At 45.9% G+C, this 19,859-nt stretch overlaps 1 protein-coding gene across 1 annotated transcript in view; it reads left to right on the plus strand.

Annotated features, from left to right (window-relative positions):
* ITGB3 (integrin subunit beta 3) overlaps positions 1–19,859 on the plus strand; it is a gene marked incomplete at both ends in the record, with an annotated part of 70,993 nt that overhangs the window by 34,093 nt on the left and 17,041 nt on the right. The window contains 8 exons of the mRNA XM_080713555.1: positions 4,587–4,782; positions 5,724–5,976; positions 7,746–7,908; positions 9,362–9,523; positions 11,378–11,473; positions 12,811–12,900; positions 14,195–14,329; positions 15,419–15,848. Of these exons, the coding sequence (XP_080569681.1) occupies positions 4,587–4,782; positions 5,724–5,976; positions 7,746–7,908; positions 9,362–9,523; positions 11,378–11,473; positions 12,811–12,900; positions 14,195–14,329; positions 15,419–15,848 (1,525 nt within the window). The remainder of the gene's footprint in view (positions 1–4,586; positions 4,783–5,723; positions 5,977–7,745; positions 7,909–9,361; positions 9,524–11,377; positions 11,474–12,810; positions 12,901–14,194; positions 14,330–15,418; positions 15,849–19,859) is intronic.

Consider the following 19,859-nt stretch of genomic DNA (forward strand, 5'->3'; position numbering starts at 1 on the left):
TCCGAACCTGCGCGATCCTCCTGTTTCTGCCTCCCAAGCGCGGGGATTACAAGCGTGCGCCACCACGCCCGGCTTCCCCATCTAATTTGATAGATAGTTTTTCTGAGTATGAAATTTTTGGCTGGAAGTTGTTTTCTTTCAGAGTTTGGAATATGTTAATCCAAACCCTTCTGGCTCTATGACTTGGTTTGGGAAGTCTGGAGTGATTCTAATTGGTTTGCCTCTGAATGTCACTTGGCCTATTGTTTTTGTTGCCTTTAAGATTCTCTGCTTGGCTTCTACATTGGTCACTTTGACAATTATGTGGCGTGGGGAACCTTTTCTCTGATCTTATTTAAAGGGAGTTCTATAAGTTTCTTGGACCTGTGTATTGACCTCTTGCTGTATGTTTGGAAAATTTTCTGTTATTATTTATTTGAAGAGATTGTTGATCCCTTTGGTTTCACCTTCTTTTCCCTCCTCTATTCCAATTATTCTTAGGTTAGCTCTCTTAAAATGTGCCCATATTTCTTCAATGTCAGATTCCTGCTGTCAGATTTTTTTTCTAAGTTATAAACTATGCATTTGTTTTTGGAGTGATCATATTCTAGGAGTGAGATTCTATTCTCCATGTGGTCTAATAGATTACTTATAGTTTGAATTGATGCCTTTACTTCAATGATTGCATCCTTTATTTTTTATTTTTATTTTTTGGTGGTACTGTGGTTCCTGGAAGCCCTTCTACCTCTGGACTATGCTCCCAGACCTATTTTATACTTTTTATTAATTTGGTTTTTTTTTTTTTGGTGGTACTGTGGTTCCTGGAAGCCCTTCTACCTCCGGGCTACACTCCCAGACCTATTTTTTACATTTTCATTTTGGAAACAGGGTCTCCTAAACCAGTGCGCGCGGCTGGCTTCGAACCTGCGCGATCCTCCTGTCTCTGCCTCCCAAGCGCGGGGATTACAAGCGTGCGCCACCACGCCCGGCACTTTTTATTAATTTGGAAACAGGGTCTCATAAGCCAGAGCGGCTGGCTTCGAACCTGCGCGATCCTCCTGTCTCTGCCTCCCAAGCGCAGGAATTACAAGCATGTGTCACCACGCCCAGCCTGCATTTATTTCTTTTAGATTCTCTCTAAATTCTTTTAGAAGTTCCTGTATTATTTCTACAGTTATATTCCTGATTTGATTTTCTGGAGATCTCTGAATTTCTGTGTTATCTGGTTCTGATATTGTGGGGTTATGGGTGTTCATTGCTCAACTGTTGTTCCTCTTTCCCATGATTTCAGAAGTTTGTGCTTTCTCTGGGTTCTTCCCCAGGTCACCACGACTTCACTTATGGTGCTCTGGATCTCAAGTTTGTGGTAATCTCAGCCACCATTACTTCTTTACTGGGTTGTATCACAATGTCTCAGACCCAGGGAGTTAATCGAGGCTGTCCGAGACCATGGGGATACCGAGCTGGGCGTTTTCCCACAGGGAGCTGCGACTAGGGTATGGTATCTTTGCCACCACTACTCCTTCACTGGGTTGGACTGCAAAATCTCAGACTCAGGGAGATTATCAAAGCTGTGCAAGTCCCTGGGGATGTAGTGCTGGGATTTCTCATTTAGGGGCCACAATTTCACTTATTATTGTGTGCGCTGATCTGGAGCTGTTGCAGGCATGGTGAACTCGCCACTGCTGCTGGCAATATGGTGCCTCTGCCACGCCATCAGCCATGAGGCTGGCATATTTCTTTTCTGGCTTTGAGCTCTGTTCTGAGTCCCTGGAAGGCATGATGAGCTTGGCCACTGGGAGTTTTAGATCTTCTTTCTGCTGAAAAAATTGCTGAATTATACCCAAATGATCCCCAGCTGCTCACTTCAGCTCCTTATTTATCTTTCCTCTCTGGAGCCTGGTGCTGTGAGGCAAGATGGTGCCAGCGCAGCTCCGCTGCTGAAATGTGAGCTGGTTTCTTTTCTGGTCTTTGGTTGTTCTTCTAGTCTTCTTTTACTCTGTCCCTTGTGTTTACTTTTTTTTTATTTCTCTGCCGATAGTGTTTTCTGGCTATGAAAAGTGCTGATTTTGTGGCAATAGAGATCGAGTGTTAGCAGGACTCATAAATGCTGCTTTTCTCAGTCGCCATCTTCCTGGAAGTCCCTCTGGAAATGTGTTCTTGCTATGTTGCTGAGGCTGGTCTTGAGCCTGTGATCCTTTCTATCTCAGCTTCACAAGTACTGGGATTATAGGCATGTGCCACTATGCTTGAAGTAATTTTTATTGTGGTAAAATACATGTAGCAGAATTTTTCATCTTAACCTTTTGTTGTTGTTGGAACTGGGAATTGAACCCAGGGTCATTCTACTCTGAGCCACACCCCTCCACTCTTTTTATTTTTTTATTTCTGAATCAGGGTCTCATTAAGTTGCTGAGGGACTCACTTAAGTTACTGAGGCTGACTTTAAACCTGTGATCCTCCTGTCTCAGCCTCCCAAGTACTGGGATTACATGTGTGTGCTACCACATCCAGCTTAGCCATTTTAAAGTATAGAGTTCAGTGGTATTAAATATATTTATAATATTGTGAAACTATCACCATCACCCATCTCTGTAACTCTTTTCATCATGTAACTGAAACTCTGTACCCATTAAGCAACTCCTTCCCCTTCTTTCCACCCAGTTCCTGGCACCCACCATTCTACTTTCTGTCCCTAGGATTTTGACTGTTCTATGTGCCAAGGGAGGACTATTATCTTCACATTACGGTTAGAAAACCAGGCTTGGACAGTTTGGGTAACTCACTAGTAGCCAGTGAGCAGGAGTCAATGCTGAGCCAAGTGTGGTGGCGCATGCCTGTAATCCTAGTACTTGGGAGGCTGAAACAGGAGGATTTTAGAGTTTGAGGACAGTTTCAGCAATTTAGGGAGACATTCAGCAACCTAGCATGACTTTGTTTCAAAACAAAAAATAAAAAAGGGCTGGGTACGTAGCTCAGAATTAGAACACTCCTGGGTTCAACCCCCATTATCCCCACTCCCACACACATGAGTCAGTGGTAAGATTTGGTCTCACCTGGTCCACTCCTGTGCCTTTATCCCCCACCTTACCTCCCCAAATGATCTTCTATCACCTTTGCTGTCTGTCCTGGGATGGGTGCTGGGAATAATGAGGAAACAGGGCCTATGGCCCCTGTTTTCATGGACCTTAGGGCCTGGTCAGTGTCTAGCACCATGGTTTCTAAACAGGCTTGACCTTCACCAACTGAAAGAAATACCGGGCATAACATTATTTGTTACATATGCTTGACTCCATTTCCCAACAAAAATGTTTCACAGAGCCGGACGTGGTGGCGCACGCTTTTAATCCCCGCTCTTGGGAGGCTGAGATAGGAGAATCACACAGGTTCGAAGCCAACCTCAGCTACTTAGTGAGGCTCTCAGCAACTTAGTGAAACCCTGTTTCCAAATAAAATATAAAATAGGTCTGGGAGTATAGCCCAGAAGTAGAAAGCCTCTGGGTTCCACCCCCAGTACCACCAACAAAACAAAACAAAAAACAAAAAAACATAAAAATGTTTCACAGAAATGCTTAATTTTACTCTTTATTCCTTCCTCCCTTCCTCTCTCCCTTCCTTCCTTCCTTTTTTCCTTCCTTCCTTTTTTTTTGTGGTGCTAGGGATTGAACCCAGGGACATTCTACCTGAGCAAAAGCCCCACCCTTTTTATTTTTTTATTCTGAAACAGGATCTCACTAGATTGTTTGAGACTGTTTTTTTTTTTTTTTTTTTTTTTTTTTTTTTTTTTTTTTTTTTTTTTTTTTGGTGGTACTGGGGTTCCTGGAAGCCCTTCTAGCTCTGGGCTACACTCCCAGACCTATTTTTACATTTTTATTTGGAAACAGGGTCTCCTAAGCCAGCACGTGTAGCTGGCTTTGAACCTGTGTGATCCTCCTGTCTCTACCTCCCAAGTGCAGGGATTACAAGCGTGCGCCACCACGCCCGGCAGAGACTGGTTCTTAAATATGCAGTCCTTCTATTTTAGCCTTTCAAGTACTAGGATTACAGGCATGTACCGTTATGCCCAGCTATCCTGATATTTTCTATTCTATTCCATTTAATTAATTAATTAGTGTGGTACTGGGGATTGAACCCAGAAGCATTCTGCCTCTGAGCTATACCCTGGGCCCTATTTTATTTTGAAACAGTATCTCATTAAGTTGCAGAACATCTTGCTAAGTTGCTGAGGCCACGAACATGTGATCCTCCTGCCTCAGCCTCCCAAGTAGTAGGATATAGGTGTGCACCACTATGCCGGGTCTACGTTTTGTTTAGTAAAATGACGGTCGAGACCCATTAAATTGATCCGGAGACCCACAAATGAATTACATTTCACAGTTTGAAAAATGCTGGCCCCAGAGGCATCTTACATCACAGGCTCTCTTAGCTACTTCCCATGGATAGGCGTTCACTCATTCCCCACTCTGCTCACAGTCCTGCAGGTCCTAGGGATTATACTAGGAGGACCCCGCAGGTGTGCTCATGCTGCTTTAGCTTCAAAGCACTGGCTAAGTTCTGAGCCACCGTGATTCTGATGGCAGGGCTTCCCCTGGGCTCCCGTCTTGCAGGCCCTGCCTCTGGGCTCACCCCGCTGCAACCTGAAGGAGAATCTGCTGAAGGACACCTGTGCCCCAGAGTCCATCGAGTTCCCCATCAGCGAGGCCCAAGTCCTGGAGGCCAGGCCCCTCAGCGACAAGGGCTCTGGAGAAGGCTCCCACGTTACTCAAGTCAGTCCCCAGAGGATTGCCCTCCGGTTACGACCAGGTAAACTGTATACCACTTCTGGGACTGGTGGGTGTAGGGGACAAGGCGGAGGTCTGAGCAGAAAATCTTGGGGGAGGAGAGCTCAGAGCAGAGATGGGTGGGAAGACAAAGATGCTTATAACTTTGTGTTGAGGTGCATATGAGGTGAAGGGTGAGAAAGCAAATTTGTAAGGCTGTTTTTCATGGGAAGTAGGAGAAGGGGCATAGGAACAGAGAAGGGACAGAAGGCCTTTAGAGGGAAGAAAGATTAGGCTAAGAGACAGGCGTTGTTGTTGTTGTTGTTGTTGTTATTTTTATTATTACTGTACTAGGTATTGAACTCCGGAGTGTTCTATCTCTGAGCTATACCCCTGGCCTATTTTATTTTTTATTTTGAGACAATGTCTCATTAAACTGCCGAGGGTCTAATTAAATTGCTGAGACTGACCTTGAACTTGTGATACTCCTGTCTGTGCCTCCCAACCACTGGGATTACAGATGTGTGCCACCACTTTTGGCTGAGACAGGCTCTTTGAAGCATTGACTTTGTCTTTCTGATTAAATCAGTAAGACTTTAAGAGAGATATACTATGCACAAGGCACATATTGTGTGTTGTTATAGATCCAGAGAAGAGTAGGACAGAGTTCTTATCTTTTACAGAGTTTGAAGTGTAGTTGCCCAAACTTCTGAGACTCAGGATGATAGGCCCTTGGGATCTGGAGGGTTAGAGGGATGGAGATTTCAAGAGGGTGAAAAATCTTACAGTGAAAAAAGAAGGTAAATAGGAAGGTTTAGCATTTGCAAGAAGAACGTACTTGTAAGGGGAGGAGGAAAAAAGACTAAGGCTTTTGAGTTTGCTTTGATCAAACATTTATTTATTTTTCTCAACTGTGGTTAAACATTTATTAAGTCTTACAGGGAGAAATGGAAAAACAAACAAACAAAATCGTTTTCTTTGCAGATGATTCAAAGATTTTCTCCATCCAAGTGCGGCAGGTAGAGGATTACCCTGTAGACATCTACTACTTGATGGACCTGTCTTACTCCATGAAGGATGACCTGGGGAGCATCCAGAACCTGGGCACCAACCTTGCCTCTGAGATGCGCAAGCTCACCAGCAACTTGCGGATCGGCTTCGGGGCCTTTGTGGACAAGCCTGTATCTCCATACATGTATATCTCCCCACCGGAGGCCCTCAGAAACCCCTGTTATGAGTAAGTCTCTCCTCCAGAAACCAGGGAAGCAACCCTCCCCCTTGTCCCAGGCAGGTCCAGGTCCTGGTTCCTATGTAAGCTCTAGGCGTCCTCTGTTGGCCACTTTCTGGCTGCACCACAGCTCCTTTTTACCCTGGCTCCCTTGTCTGGCGCACGGGCTGGCCTGTTGGTGTAGAGTGTTGGGCCAATAGAGTCCAAGGCTACTTGGGGGCCTCAAAGGAAACTTTACCAGTTAGTCTCATCATGAATAAATAGGAGATAAGAGAGGGTGGGAGAGAAATTAACTCAAAAGTAGAGGAAAATCTATGGATAAGTAAATGGAGGAATTATGCATTCAGAAGGATTGACTCTATTATTGTCTTTATTGTTATTGTCAAGGATATGAATTCTGCAGGGTTAAAATGCAAGAAACCTCATTCTAGAGGAATATAAGAGCAAACGTGGCATGTATTGAACCCTGTAATAGTGTGTAAGTTGATATGTTGTGCGTCTGTTTTTTTAAATTATTTTGAATTTTTTCCTGTGGTGCTAGAGATTGAACCCGAGGTCTTATGGATGCTAGGCTAGTGCTCTACTACTGAGCACCCTCAACCTTGTGTTTCACAGTTTGGCTTACAAGTAAATGGCTTGTTTAATTGGTGGAGACTATGAAAATCCATATATTATAATAATTTAAAATGATGGTTACTGAGCCTGACAAGATATAAATTTACTTTTTAGTTTTCAAAGTCTTATTTATTTTGGTAGTAGGAAATGGACCCAGGGTCATTCTACCTCTGAGCTACAACCCCAGCCCTATTTTCTTTTTTTCTTTTTTCTTTTTGCGGTACTGAGGATGGAACCCAGGGGCATTCTACTTCTGAGCTATACCCCCAGCCATATTTTTATTCTTCATTTTGAAACAGGGTCTCATTGAGTTGCAAAGGGCCTCACTAAGTAGCCGAGGCTGTCTTTGAACTGCGATCCTCCTGTCTCAGCCTCCCAAATGCTGAGATTACAAGCATACACTATCACGCCTGGCTTCCTTATTTTTTACTTTGAAACAGGGTTTCACTAAGTTGCTGAGAGTCTTACCAAGTTGTTGAGGCTGTCTTCGAACCTGTGAGCCTCTTGTCTCAGCCTCCCAAGTATTGGGATTACAAATGTGTGCCATCACGCTCAGTTTAGTTTTCAAAGTTTTATGATGTAGCTTTTAATCTTCTATCTGGATTGTATGTTTCTCCAGTAAAGATATCTGCTATTAGTTAAACAAAAAGTTAACTTGGGGACACCAGTGCTACTGTCTGTCATGATCTATTAACTTATTGATGGTTCAGGGACCTTCACTTATTGGGGAACTTTTCTTTTATTGCTACTGTAGAGAATCATTAATTATAAAGGCCAGCAACAACAACTCGAGCCTCATTCTGGTCTGAGTGGTTACTTGCTTAAGCCTCACGACAACTCTTGGGGGATGTGTGATCAGATTCCTGTTTTCCTGGATTAGGTTTAGAGAGGTGTGCTGAAGGGCCCATGACTAGCTCCCGTGGGGAGCTGGGATTCAACCCAGGCAGCTCACTCTCTTATGCTCTAGGCTAGCTGCAGGGCAGATTGATGTAATGCCTCAGGTAGGTGGAAGGGCTTGGAGTCCGGATTCTCTGGGTAACGGTGAGTGTGGAACTGGCCTGAGCATACCACTGTCTATATCGTCCCCTCTTTCTTTCCCTCCCAATCCCATGCTGCCTGTCCCATCAGGGTGTCTTCTTAAATGATCTCCCAACCCTTCCCAGCATGAAGAACGCCTGTTTGCCTATGTTTGGCTACAAACACGTACTGACACTGACAGACCAGGTGACCCGCTTCAATGAGGAAGTGAAGAAGCAGAGCGTGTCGCGGAACCGGGATGCCCCAGAGGGCGGCTTTGATGCCATCATGCAGGCTACAGTCTGTGATGTAAGTTTGCAGGGCTTGGGTGCCAAGTGAGGCTGGCACAGATCAAAATGGGGAAGGAAGTGGCTGCCCTGGGGATTTCTGACAGGGAACGAGATAAGAACTAGGTGGAGCTTTGTGAGTATAAATGACATACTGTTTCTGTTTCTGAGATGCAGTCTTTGCTTATATTTACTCTCTGGCTAAGCTGACATCGCTTTAAATCTCAGTGATCCCAGGAGTTTCTTTAGAAAGAACATCTTTCTGTTTCTCTGAAATTATTTATTTGAAAGTCAAGACTGAGTTAATTAACCTCAGTGTTTTAGTCAGTTTTTTTTTTTTTTTTTTTTGGTCACTGTGACCAAAATACCAGACAAGCACAACTTAAAGGAGAAAATATTTATTTGGACTTTTGATTTCAGAGGATTCGGTCCATAGTTGACTGACTCCAAGGCAAAACATCAGGACAGAAGGGCTTGGTAGAGGACAGCTGTTCATTTGTCATGATCTATTAACGTGTGTGTGTGTGTGTGTGTGTGTGTGTGTGTGTGTGTGTGTGTGTTACTGGGGGTGGAACCCAGGGGCTTTTCTACCTCTGAGCTATACTTGTAGACCTATTTTATACTTTATTTGGAAACAGGGTCTCACTAAGTTCCTGAGAGCCTCACTAAGTAGCTGGGGCTGGCTTTGAACTTGTGTGATCCTCCTGTCTCAGCCTCCCAGGTGCGGGGATTATAAGTGTGTGCTACCACGCCTGGCCTTCTATCAACTTATTGATGGCAGTGGGGAAGAAGAAGAGATGGGGGGAGGAGAGAGAGAGAGAGAGAGAGAGAGAGAGAGAGAGAGAGAGAGAGAAAGAGAAAGAAAGAGAACGCGAGCACGAGCATGAGTGCGTGCACACCAGGGGTAGATAGTAGATATAGTCCCCAAGGTCATACCCCAAGTGACTTACCTCCTCCAGCCAAGTATTACCTGCCAACATTTACCACCCAGAAAATTCTTTCAAACTATTGAACCATCAATGAATTTATCTACAGATGGGATTAGAGCCCTGATTAGATCATGTAACTTCTGAATATTTTTGTGTTGCCAATACATGAGCTTTTCCAGGGGACATTCTGTGTCCTAACCACAGCACTCTGCACTGTGGGCAGAGGTGTGGGTGGGGTTTCTGCAGCACTGTGGTTACAGGTGGGGTTCCAGATGGGTCATGTGGCTGTCCTTGAACAAGTTGCATTTGGAGTTGAAGGTGTCATTTGGCTGTTTGAATTTATCAGCTGGGAGAGTGTTTCCAAGAGAACAGGAACCTCTGAATTGGGAAGCGCCAGCTCAGGCTTCCAGGGCTAGGATGGAGGTCCTTCTCCAAGATGACTTGTCCAGCCCATCTGACAGAAAGGTCTTTGGGTCTTTGTTTTTATTTTCTACCAATGATATAGCTGAGGTTGCTTTGTCTCTTGCTTTTTTTTTTCTTAAATAGGAAAAAATTGGCTGGAGGAACGATGCCTCCCACTTGCTCGTGTTTACCACTGATGCCAAGACCCATATAGCTCTGGATGGAAGGCTGGCAGGCATTGTCCAGCCCAATGATGGGCAATGCCACGTTGGCCGTGACAACCATTACTCTGCCTCAACTACCATGGTGAGCTCCCTAGCACCACCCCTGGTCCCTGACCGTATCATCAGGGCTGCCCAACCCACCTCCTTCCAGCTGGACACCGCCATCCATCTAGGGTTCAACCTGCACAGCCATTGCGGACGGCCCTGACTGTCGTCAGTGTTGTCACCCTCTCTGTGCCATCAGCATCCGCACTGCATCATGGCGTCCAGAATGGACCCAAAGGATCCTGCTAAGTGCAGCTGGAACTCAGGCCTTCCCTGCTCCTCTGTGCAGGTTCAGGGGCTTGGAGTCATTTAGTTTGAAGGAAAGGCCTGTGGATGATTGAGCTGATACACAGGAAGACTTCTTATAGGTTGCTTTATATGTCTTGGTAATTAACTATAACAATTCAATAAGAGAGAAAGAGTTTAAGCCTAAGACAAATGTGCTGACGCTCAGAATGCTGATATTTTGGGTATCTCTGGGCAGGGAAAGAACTACTCATCTTTTGGGTACTGGGAATGGAACCCAGAGACATTCTACCTCCAAGCTACATACCCTGGCCATAGTTTATTCTTTATTTTGAAACAGGGTCTCACTAAGTTGCAGAGAGCCTCACAAGTTTCTGAGGCTGGCCATGAACCTGCAATCCTCCTGTCTCAGCCTCCCAAGTACTGGATTACAAGTGTGTGCCACCATGCTGGGCTTGAACTCCTCATCTTCTAAAGACAATAAATGAGCAACTTACTTTGTCTAGATAGCTTAAAGATGCACCATATAAAGGCAGGAGATTGGGCTGGATGATCTCCTGAGCTCTCAGCAAGGTTTGGGGTCTGATGGATGTGTTCACAAATCACCACTAAGCCCAGTGTCACTTGAGTTCCTTGGTGTCAACCATATCCATGCCAAAGACTGCCAGGCAATGGGCAATATGGCCACCTTTGACACTGTTCTAGCAAGCAACAGGACCAGGAGCTGGTCTAAAACCATAGTCAGATTAGGGTATTTATTTATTTATTTATTTATGGTTCTGGGGATGGAATTCAGGGGCATTCTACCTTCAAGATACACCCTTCCACCCCAGCGCTATTTTTATTTTTTATTTTGAAACAGAGTCTCACCAAGTTGCAAAGGACCTCACTAAGTAGCTGAGGCTGGCCACAAACTATGATAATCCAGTCTCAGCCTCCCGAATGCTGGGATTAAAAGTATGCACCACTATGACCAGCTGCATTTTTATTTTTTATTTTTTGCAGTACTGGGGATTGAACCCAGGGATACTCTACTACTGAGCTATGCCCCAAACCCTTTTTATTTTTATATTTTTTTGAGACACTGAATTGCCTTGAATTTGTGATCCTCCTGCCTCAGTCTCTAGAATCACCGGGATTACAGGCATGTGCCACTGTACTCAGCTGGTTTCTACCTCCTTAATACCTCACAAATGGTAATCAAATTTCAGCACATGTGGGTACATTGCACATGCATGTAATCTTGGTACTTGGGAGATTGAGACAGGAGGACTGCAGTTTCAAGGCCAGCCTCGGCAACTTAGTGAGACTCTTAGCAACCTAGCAAGGCCCTGTTTCAAAATGAAACATAAAAAGGGCTGGAAGTGTAACTTGGATGTAGAATGCCCCTGAGTTTAGTCCGTATTACCCAAACCCAACCAAAAGAAAACAACAACCATAAAAAATTTTGGTGCATTAATCATTGAGGGACATACTCAACCCATATCCATACCATAGCACCCTGCTTTGAGTATGAGATAAAAAAAAGTTTAATCACTGTCACTGTTTTGGTCACAGCTCAAATAGCCAAGTTCAGAGACTTGGAATTCTTGGCATATATGAGACTTCTTCATTAACCTTTGTGTCCCCTCCCTGCCTTTTCCAGGATTATCCCTCTCTAGGGCTGATGACTGAAAAGCTCTCTCAGAAAAACATCAACTTGATCTTTGCAGTGACTGAAAGTGTAGTCAAGCTCTACCAGGTAACTTTGCCTTTGGGGCTTCCTGGGCCCCATGATGGGTGGGTCTGACCCCGGGGCCCAGTCAGGAAAGACCCTCTTTCAGCCCGTTCCCCAGGCACTCAGAGTCCTGTCTGTGGCCTTTTTTCTCCAACCTCAAACCCTCTGGAAAGGCTGTGTTGATATGGCTGTGATGGAGGGGAGGCAATTCAATGAAGTAAGGAGTATGAAAGATTTCCTATAGCTGGGTGTGGTGGTGCATGCTTGTAATCCCAGCATTTGGGAGGCTGAGACAGGAGGATCATGGTTCACCGCCAGCCTCAGCTACTTAGTGAGGCCTTTTGCAACTTGGGGAGACCGTGTTTCAAAATAAAGAATAAAAAATAGGGCTTGGTATGTAGCTCAGAGATAGAATGCCCTGGGTTCCATCCCCAGTACTGAAAAAAAAAAGTTTCCTATAATTTTCTTCAGAGTGGAAAAATGGCTAGATATATTCCTCACAGTGACAAGAAAAATATTCCATATCAGCCACATGTGGTGGCACACACCAATAAGCCTAGCACTTGAGAGGCTGAGATGGAAGGATCATAGGTTTGAGGCCAGCCTTAGCACCTTAAGTAATGAGACTCTGTTTCAAAATTTAAAAAAATATAAAATTGAGCTGGGAGAGGCCGGGCGTGGTGGTGCACGCTTGTAATCCCTGCACTTGGGAGGTGGAGACAGGAGGATCGCGCTGGTTCGAAGCCAGTCTCACTGGCTCCAGAGACCCTGTTTCCAAATAAAAAATGTAAAATAGGTCTGGGAGTGTAGCCCGGAGGTAGAAGGGTTTCCAGGAATCCCAGTACCACCAAATTGGACTGAGAGTCCTAAACTGAAGATATGGGGTGTGTGTGTGTGTGTGTGTGTGTGTGTGTGTGTGTGTGTGTGTGTGTGAAAGAGAGAGAGAGAGAGCGAGCGTGAGCGAGCGAGCGAGCGTGAGCGAGCTGGGAGGTATAACTCAGAGATAGATAGAATGCCCTTGGGCTCAATCCTTAGTACTACACATACCCAAATAGGGCTGTGGGTATAGCTCAGAGGTAGGAAGCCCCTGGATTCAATCATCAGTGTCTCTGTTTCTCTCTCTGTTTCTCTCTCTGTTTCTCTCTCTGTTTCTCTCTCTCTCTCTCTCTCTCTCTCTCTCTCTCTCTCTCTCTCTCTCTCTCTCTCTCACACTCTCACACACACACGCACGCACGCACGCACACACACACACACACACACCCCAAATCTTCAGTATAGGACTTTCAGTCCAATTTGGGTTGGGCTTCTGGAGATCGCCACTTTTTTTTAGTCACCTCTGGACATCTTTGCTTTCCTTTCAGAACTATAGTGAGCTCATCCCAGGGACCACAGTGGGGGTTCTGTCTGCTGATTCCAGCAATGTCCTCCAGCTCATCGTTGATGCTTATGGGGTAAGTGTCTTGCGTGAGGAATGGTCCCTTAAGTTCCCTTCACTTGCCGGGTGTGGTGGCGCATGCTTGTGATCCCTGCGCTTGCGAGGCTGAGACAGGAGGATGGCACAGGTTCGAAGCCAGCCTCAGCTGGCTTAAGAGCCCCTGTTTCAGGCGGGGTGTGGTGGCGCATGCTTGTAATCCCCGTGCTTCAGAGGTGGAGTCAGGAGGATTGCGCAGGTTCGAAGCCAGCTGTGCTGGCTTAAGAGACCCTGTTTCCAAATAAAAAAGTATAAAATAGGTCTGGGAGCATAGCTCGTAGGTAGAAGGGTTTCCAGGAACCCAAGTACCACCAAAAAACCAAAACCAAACCAAACCAAACCAAAACAAAAACCCAAACAAACAAACAAACAATAAAATAAAATAGGTCTGGGAGTGTAGCCTGGAGGTAGAAGGGTTTCCAGGAACTCCAGTACCACCAAAAAAAGAAAAAAAGTTCCCTTCACATGCTGTATGCAGTAGGGCTTAGATTTGGGCATCCTGGCTGTCGGTCTACCATGCAGCTTCACTGCCTTTCGCCTGTGCTACCAGAGGCCAGGCAGAAGCCAGCCCTGGGAGGGACACAGCCTTTGGAGAAGGAAATGGCCTGGAAGGGAATGGCCGGGAGCAGAGGGACCATGAGCAGAGAGCTCAGAGAAGGTGGGAAGGGTGTATGTGAGGAGTAATTGACGGGAGGCAGAGTGAGGAAGACTGGGCTCCATCAACAGAGAAAACTGGTGTTTGAGCCATGGGAAAGGTGAGGTTGATTAAAAATTAGGTAGAGGCTAGACTCATAGTCCACACCTATAATTTTAGGTCCTTGGGAAACTAAGGCAGGAGGATCACATGGTTAAGGCCAGCTTGGGCAACTTAGTCAGATTGTGTCTCAAAATGAAATCAAAAAAGGACTGGGGATTCAGCTCAGCGGTAGAGCATGGGTTGAATCCTTAGCACTGTCAAACACTAAACAAAATGAAATAATTAAAAAAAATCACTAACCAGGGCGAGCCATTTCCACACTCCCCTGTTGTGTTGGTTATGAGGCTTGCAGGAGGGTGTAGCTGGTTTAGGTTTTACTCAACTCACCTGTACACAAGTGAGAAAAGAAAGAGGAAGCAGGTTCCTGGGTGGGACGTAGAGCAGGAAATGGGCTCCCAGGGTGGCGGGCAAAGCTTGGCATTTGGTGCTGCCAGGGCATTTTGCTACAGATGGAACAGGCTCTTGCTGATTTCCTTACAGCTCATTTCCTTACTTTCTTTTGTTCTTTTCCGCTCAGAAAATTCGCTCTAAAGTAGAGTTGGAAGTGCGTGACCTCCCTGAGGAGCTGTCTCTCTCCTTCAATGCCACCTGCCTCAACAACGAGGTCATCCCAGGCCTCAAGTCTTGTATGGGACTCAAGATTGGAGACACGGTGAGGCGGGCTGCACAAGGGCGGAAGCCATAGCCTCGCCCTGGCCCTGGCCCTGGCGCATTTGTGCCCGCCCAGCCCCTTCCTTTCTGGTACCTTTTTCTGAGTTATTACAAGCAGGTGTCCTGGAGCTACCAACCTTTCCCTCTGAATCTTTCCTCTGTGGCCTGAGCTTTCTCTTATCTGCTAAGTGAACTTCACTCCCAGGGTTTTTAAAGAGCTTTCATTGCATTTGATCAAAATAGTTCTTACCTTCAGCCTCTAACCAGCCTCCTCCAAAGTAATTTCTGCAATGGAAAGTGGTAGTATCATCTATAAATGTTTACTGAGCATGGGCTGTGTGCCAGCATGGCTCTAGCTATTGAAGACTTGATAACAAATACAACAGGTGAAAGTTTTTGTCCTTAAGGAATGTTAGAAAATGTCCATCTTTACCCCTCCCCGAGGAGCTGTCTATCCCTTATGGATATGGCTTCATCTCTATGGCTTTCCTTATGAGTATGTTCTCCTCTGCTTCTGCCAAGTGGGAAAGGGATTGGTGAAAGGGAGAGAAGAGAGGAAAGTAGCTCTTTTCATGCCTTCATCTTGCTATAGATCTCCCTGTTGATTTTTCTACCAGTCTCTTTTCTAGGCACATGTGTACCTCATGTCAGGCATACTGGCCTGTGATGAATTGTAGTGTAGAAATAGAGCGGTAGACCCCCAGCTTCTGGTTGACAACTCTGTGACATTGTGTGGCACACAATCGTACTTTGTACATCTTGCTGATGTTATAAAATCAACCAGCCAGCTTAACAGGCCAGAGCAAAGGGTTCTTAAGAGCCCAGGTTCTGTTTTGCTTGAGCTAGTTTATTTTACATGTGGAATAAAAACAGCCTTCTCTCTCTTGAGAGGATGTCTCTGTGCCCAGCCAGGCATGTTACAGTGCCGCCACCACCCTGGTGCTCTTGGTTTTCCTTTTGCAGACGTTGGTAGTGGGAAGGCTGAGGCACTCCAGATCACAGGATTAGACACCCTACCTGGGAGTTCCTTGCTGGGCAGAGTGTTAACTGAGCCCACCAAGGTTTGAATTCGGTCTGGTTTTCCATCCAGGTGAGCTTCAGCATTGAGGCGAAGGTGCGTGGCTGCCCCCAGGAGAAAGAAAAGTCCTTCACCATCAAACCTGTGGGCTTCAAGGACAGCCTCACTGTCCAGGTCACCTTCGACTGCGACTGCTCCTGCCAGGCCCATGCTGAGCCCCACAGCCACCGCTGCAACAATGGCAACGGGACCTTTGAGTGTGGGGTGTGCCGCTGTGGCCCCGGGTGGCTCGGGTCCCAGTGTGAGTGCTCTGAGGAGGACTACCACCCCTCTCAGCAGGATGAGTGCAGCCCCAAGGAGGGCCAGCCCCTCTGCAGCCAGCGGGGTGAGTGCCTCTGTGGCCAGTGTGTCTGCCACAGCAGCGACTTTGGCAAGATCACCGGCAAGTACTGTGAGTGCGATGACTTCTCCTGTGTCCGCTACAAGGGGGAGATGTGCTCAGGTGAGCAGAACTGTATGCCCGTGCACCTGCGTCGCCATAGCCACATGTAACACACCTGCGGCCCCGGGGAATACAGGCGAGGCCTGGAGGTGGCCAAGGGTGGGTGGAGCTGAGGAGATGGTATTTCCCCCAGCAGCAGAGAAACAGAAATCAGGAAGGAAGGGAAATCCATCTTTTCCCCAGCTTGCCGGATTTAAGAAAGGTGAATTGTGTCTCTGCTTCTAGGGGTTTCTTTCCTTCCAGGAACTGGATAGGAAAGTATGGGAAAATTTCAAGGAGAAGATAGTATTTTTGTTCTTTTCTTTCTTCTGCTTATTCTGATGATATTTGAAGTTTCTTGTATTTTTTTTTTTTTTTTGGTGGTACTGGGGTTCCTGGAAGCCCTTCTACCTCTGGGCTACACTCCCAGACCTATTTTTGCATTTTTTTTTTTTTAATTTGGAAACAGGGTCTCCTAAGCCAGCGCGCGGGGCTAGCTTCGAACCTGCGCGATCCTCCTGTCTCTACCTCCCAAGCGCGGGGATTACAAGCGTGCGCCACCACGCCCGGCCAAGTTTCTTGTATTTTGAGTAGAAGGTCTAACACTTTTTCAGCTTAAAAATCATTGGCAAACTGGGAATGGTGGTGCCTACCTTAATCCCAGTATTTGTGAGGCAGAGACAGGAGGATTTTAGTTAGGAGGCCAGCCTCAGCAACTTAGTGAGGCCCTCAGCAGTTTAGTGAGACCCTATTTCAAAATTTTAAAAAAAGGGCTTAGGTGTATCTCAGAGGTAGAACATACCTTCCTGGGTTAAATTCGCAGTACCATACCAAAAAAACCAAAAAAACATATTAAATTTTTAGTATTTATAGATAGAAAAGACATGATATCAGAATATATAGTAAAGTTATCAATCTTTTATTTGAATTTACCTTATGACAAGAGACTTGGAAAATAGAATATATGCAAGATATTAGAGATATGAACACATTCAACCAATGTACCAAAAATGGCACACTCCTGTTAAATGTTAGTCCTCATTTGTTATCACTGTTGTTACTCTTGGAACTACGATTACAATTTGGTTCTGGATATGTAATAACCAACATGGTAGCCACTAACTGTATGGGGCTTTTTATTTATTTAATTTATTTTTTATTTAATTTAATTTTTTTGGTGGTACTGGGGTTCCTGGAAACCTTTCTACCTCCGGGCCACACTCCCAGACCTATTTTTATATTGTTTTATTTGGAAACAGGGTCTCTGAATCCAGTGAGGCTGGCTTCGAACCTGCGTGATCCTCCTGTCTCCGCCTCCCAAGCACGGGGATTTTAAGCGTGTGCCACCACGCCCGGCTGCATGGGGCTATTTTAATTAATCTAAATTGAAAATATGAAAACTTAGTTCTTCATTTAGTGGCCATATGTGGCTAGTGGCTGTCATATCTGACTGTACAGATGTACCACATTTCAACATGGCAGAAAGTTCTACTGGACAGCATCGCCATAGAGAGTCCTGCCTCCAGATTGGGGATCATAATTTTGAGTCCCTCTGTCTGCCAGATGCTGAGTTGTTCTCTCACTACAAAGTTCAGTAAAATCTTGAGGCTTCTTATTTTTTTTTGTGTGTGTGTGGGTCTGGGGATTGAACCCAGTGGCATTCGACCTCTGAGCTACACCCCTGCCCTACTTTTTATTCTTTATTTTGAAACAGGGTCTCACTAAGTTGCAAAGGCCCACATTAAGTAGCTGAGGCTGTCCATGAATTGCAATCCTCCAGTCTCAGCCTCCCGAATGCTGGGATTACAAGCGTGCGCCACCATGCCAGGCGGCGGTGGCTGCTGCTGCTGCTGCTGCTGCTGCTGCTGCTCCTTCTTCTTCTTCTTCTTCTTCTTCTTCTTCTTCTTCTTCTTCTTCTTCTTCTTCTTCTTCTTCTTCTTCTTCTTCTCTTTCTTTCTTTCTTTCTTTCTTTTTTTTTTTTGGTGGTACTGGGGTTCCTGGAAGCCCTTCTACCTCTGGGATACACTCCCAGACCTTTTTTTTTATATATTTATTTGGAAACAGGGTCTCTTAAGCCAGCATGGCTGGCTTCGAACCTGCGCGATCCTCCTGTCTCCGCCTCCCAAGCGTGGGGATTACAAGCATATGCTACCACGCACAGCTTGAAGCTTCTTGATAACCTCAAAATGGTTTCTCCAGGCTGGGCATGGTGAGGCATGCTTGTAATCCCAGTATTCGGGAAGCTGAAACAGGAGGATCACGGTTCATGGCCAGCCTCAGCTACTTAGTGAGGCCCTTTGCAACTCAGTGAGACCCTGTTTTAAAATAAAGGATAAAATATAGGGCTGGGGGTGTAGCTCAGAGGTTGAATGCCCCTGTGTTCCATCCCCAGTACTGAAAAAAAAAAAAAAAGATTTCTCCTTGCCCCAAAGACCACTCCTGGTATAATTCACCAACTAGAATAAGTTATTTAATAGTAATATAGTTTTAATTTATAGATATGCTGACTACTTTTAGAGGGTAAATGAGCAGTCTGAGTTTTTCCTGGGGCTCTGGAGATAGTTGCCCCCCCCCCCCCTCGGGGCCATAATCACTGTGGTCTAATCCCTCTTGCAACAGACAAACTGGGGACTTTTGGGAGTTGGTTGGAACTGAGTAATGGGTATCTGGTGTGGCCATTTGAAAAGAGAGATTGTAATTACTTTCTATGATATTCCATGGCCTCCACTGGCTTCCTTTGCATTGGAGTTTAACCAGCTGACCTAATCGACACAGATGTTTACTTTAGCACTAACATCAGCCCTTTAACAAGCTCCATTAGGAAGATAAATCTGTACCATTCTAAAGCATGCCTCCAAAACATGAAAATGACTCATTTTTATTATCTGCAACCTTGTTTACTTATGCCATCAAAATCTGAGAAATAGAGAGAGTGTGTATGGAAGAAAGTGATATGAATGTTAGAGAGAGATCAGGCACACAGAAATGAAAACACATAAACAACAATAGTTGGAATTAGGCAGCAAGACAGGAATTTCAGCTCATTTCAGTATGTGGTAGTATTTCCATTATATTCAAAGTACCTAAGAAAATGGGCAAGTTTGGAGTGGGGGACCCAAGGGACTGAGGGAGAGGGGAGAGGCCTACAGATGACCTGCAGGGGCACCACTGTGCTTCCAGGGCCCAACTGGACTGTTCCTGGTGTGGTGTGAGACGCTGTGGGTGGGACCCACTGTAGGACCCACCCAGAGTGTTTTCTTTGGCTGCTGGCTGTACTGGTTGTACCGAAGCCACAGAAGAGCGCCGCCTGGGCCGGCAGCCCTGGTTCCTGCCTCCCAAGGGTGCGAGGGCGGCTAGTCCTCAGTGTGCTCTCCGAGGGAGCACAGGGGCTGCAGCCGCCTTCCTCCACCATTTCTTGCCAGAGTGTCAGGTTCCCAGCCGGTCTCACATCTGGACCTGTGGTGTGTCTTCACATCCTCAGCGACAGAAGTTAGGGGCACATGTTCATCTGGCCCCTGTTTTGTGCTGGCATTCAGCCCCTAGGGGTGAACAAGGGGGGCCATGCTTGATTCCTGACCTCTCAGAGCTATAGCCCAGCTCAACACTGTCCATCAGCAGAGCTGCTGGCCTTGTAGCCTGTTCTTTGCTGCAATCAGGAGCCCACCAGGCAGGAGTGCTGTGACTCGGCCATTTCCCTGGCCCCTAGCTATGGCAGCTGGTTGCCTGGTTGACTCCTTCCCTATGTAGGCATCCTCTGTGGGCCAGGCTCTGTGCTGCAGCAGTGTGGATTGAAAGGCTCCTGTAGTGAACAAGACAGTTTATTTCCTTTTTTTTTTTTTGTGTGGTACTGGGGGTGGAACCCAGGGGCTTTTCTACTTCTGGGCTACACCCCCAGCCCTATTTTATACTTTATTTGGAAACAGTGCCAGAGCCAACCAAAAGTACGGGTTCTGAAGAGAGGCGTGAGGATGAAGAATTCAATTCTAAGAATTTGATTCTCAGAATATTTAATTTATTCTAATGTGGGGGGGG

Source organism: Muscardinus avellanarius, assembly GCF_963383645.1.
Source record: "Muscardinus avellanarius genome assembly, chromosome: 16".
Lineage (NCBI taxonomy): Eukaryota > Metazoa > Chordata > Mammalia > Rodentia > Gliridae > Muscardinus > Muscardinus avellanarius.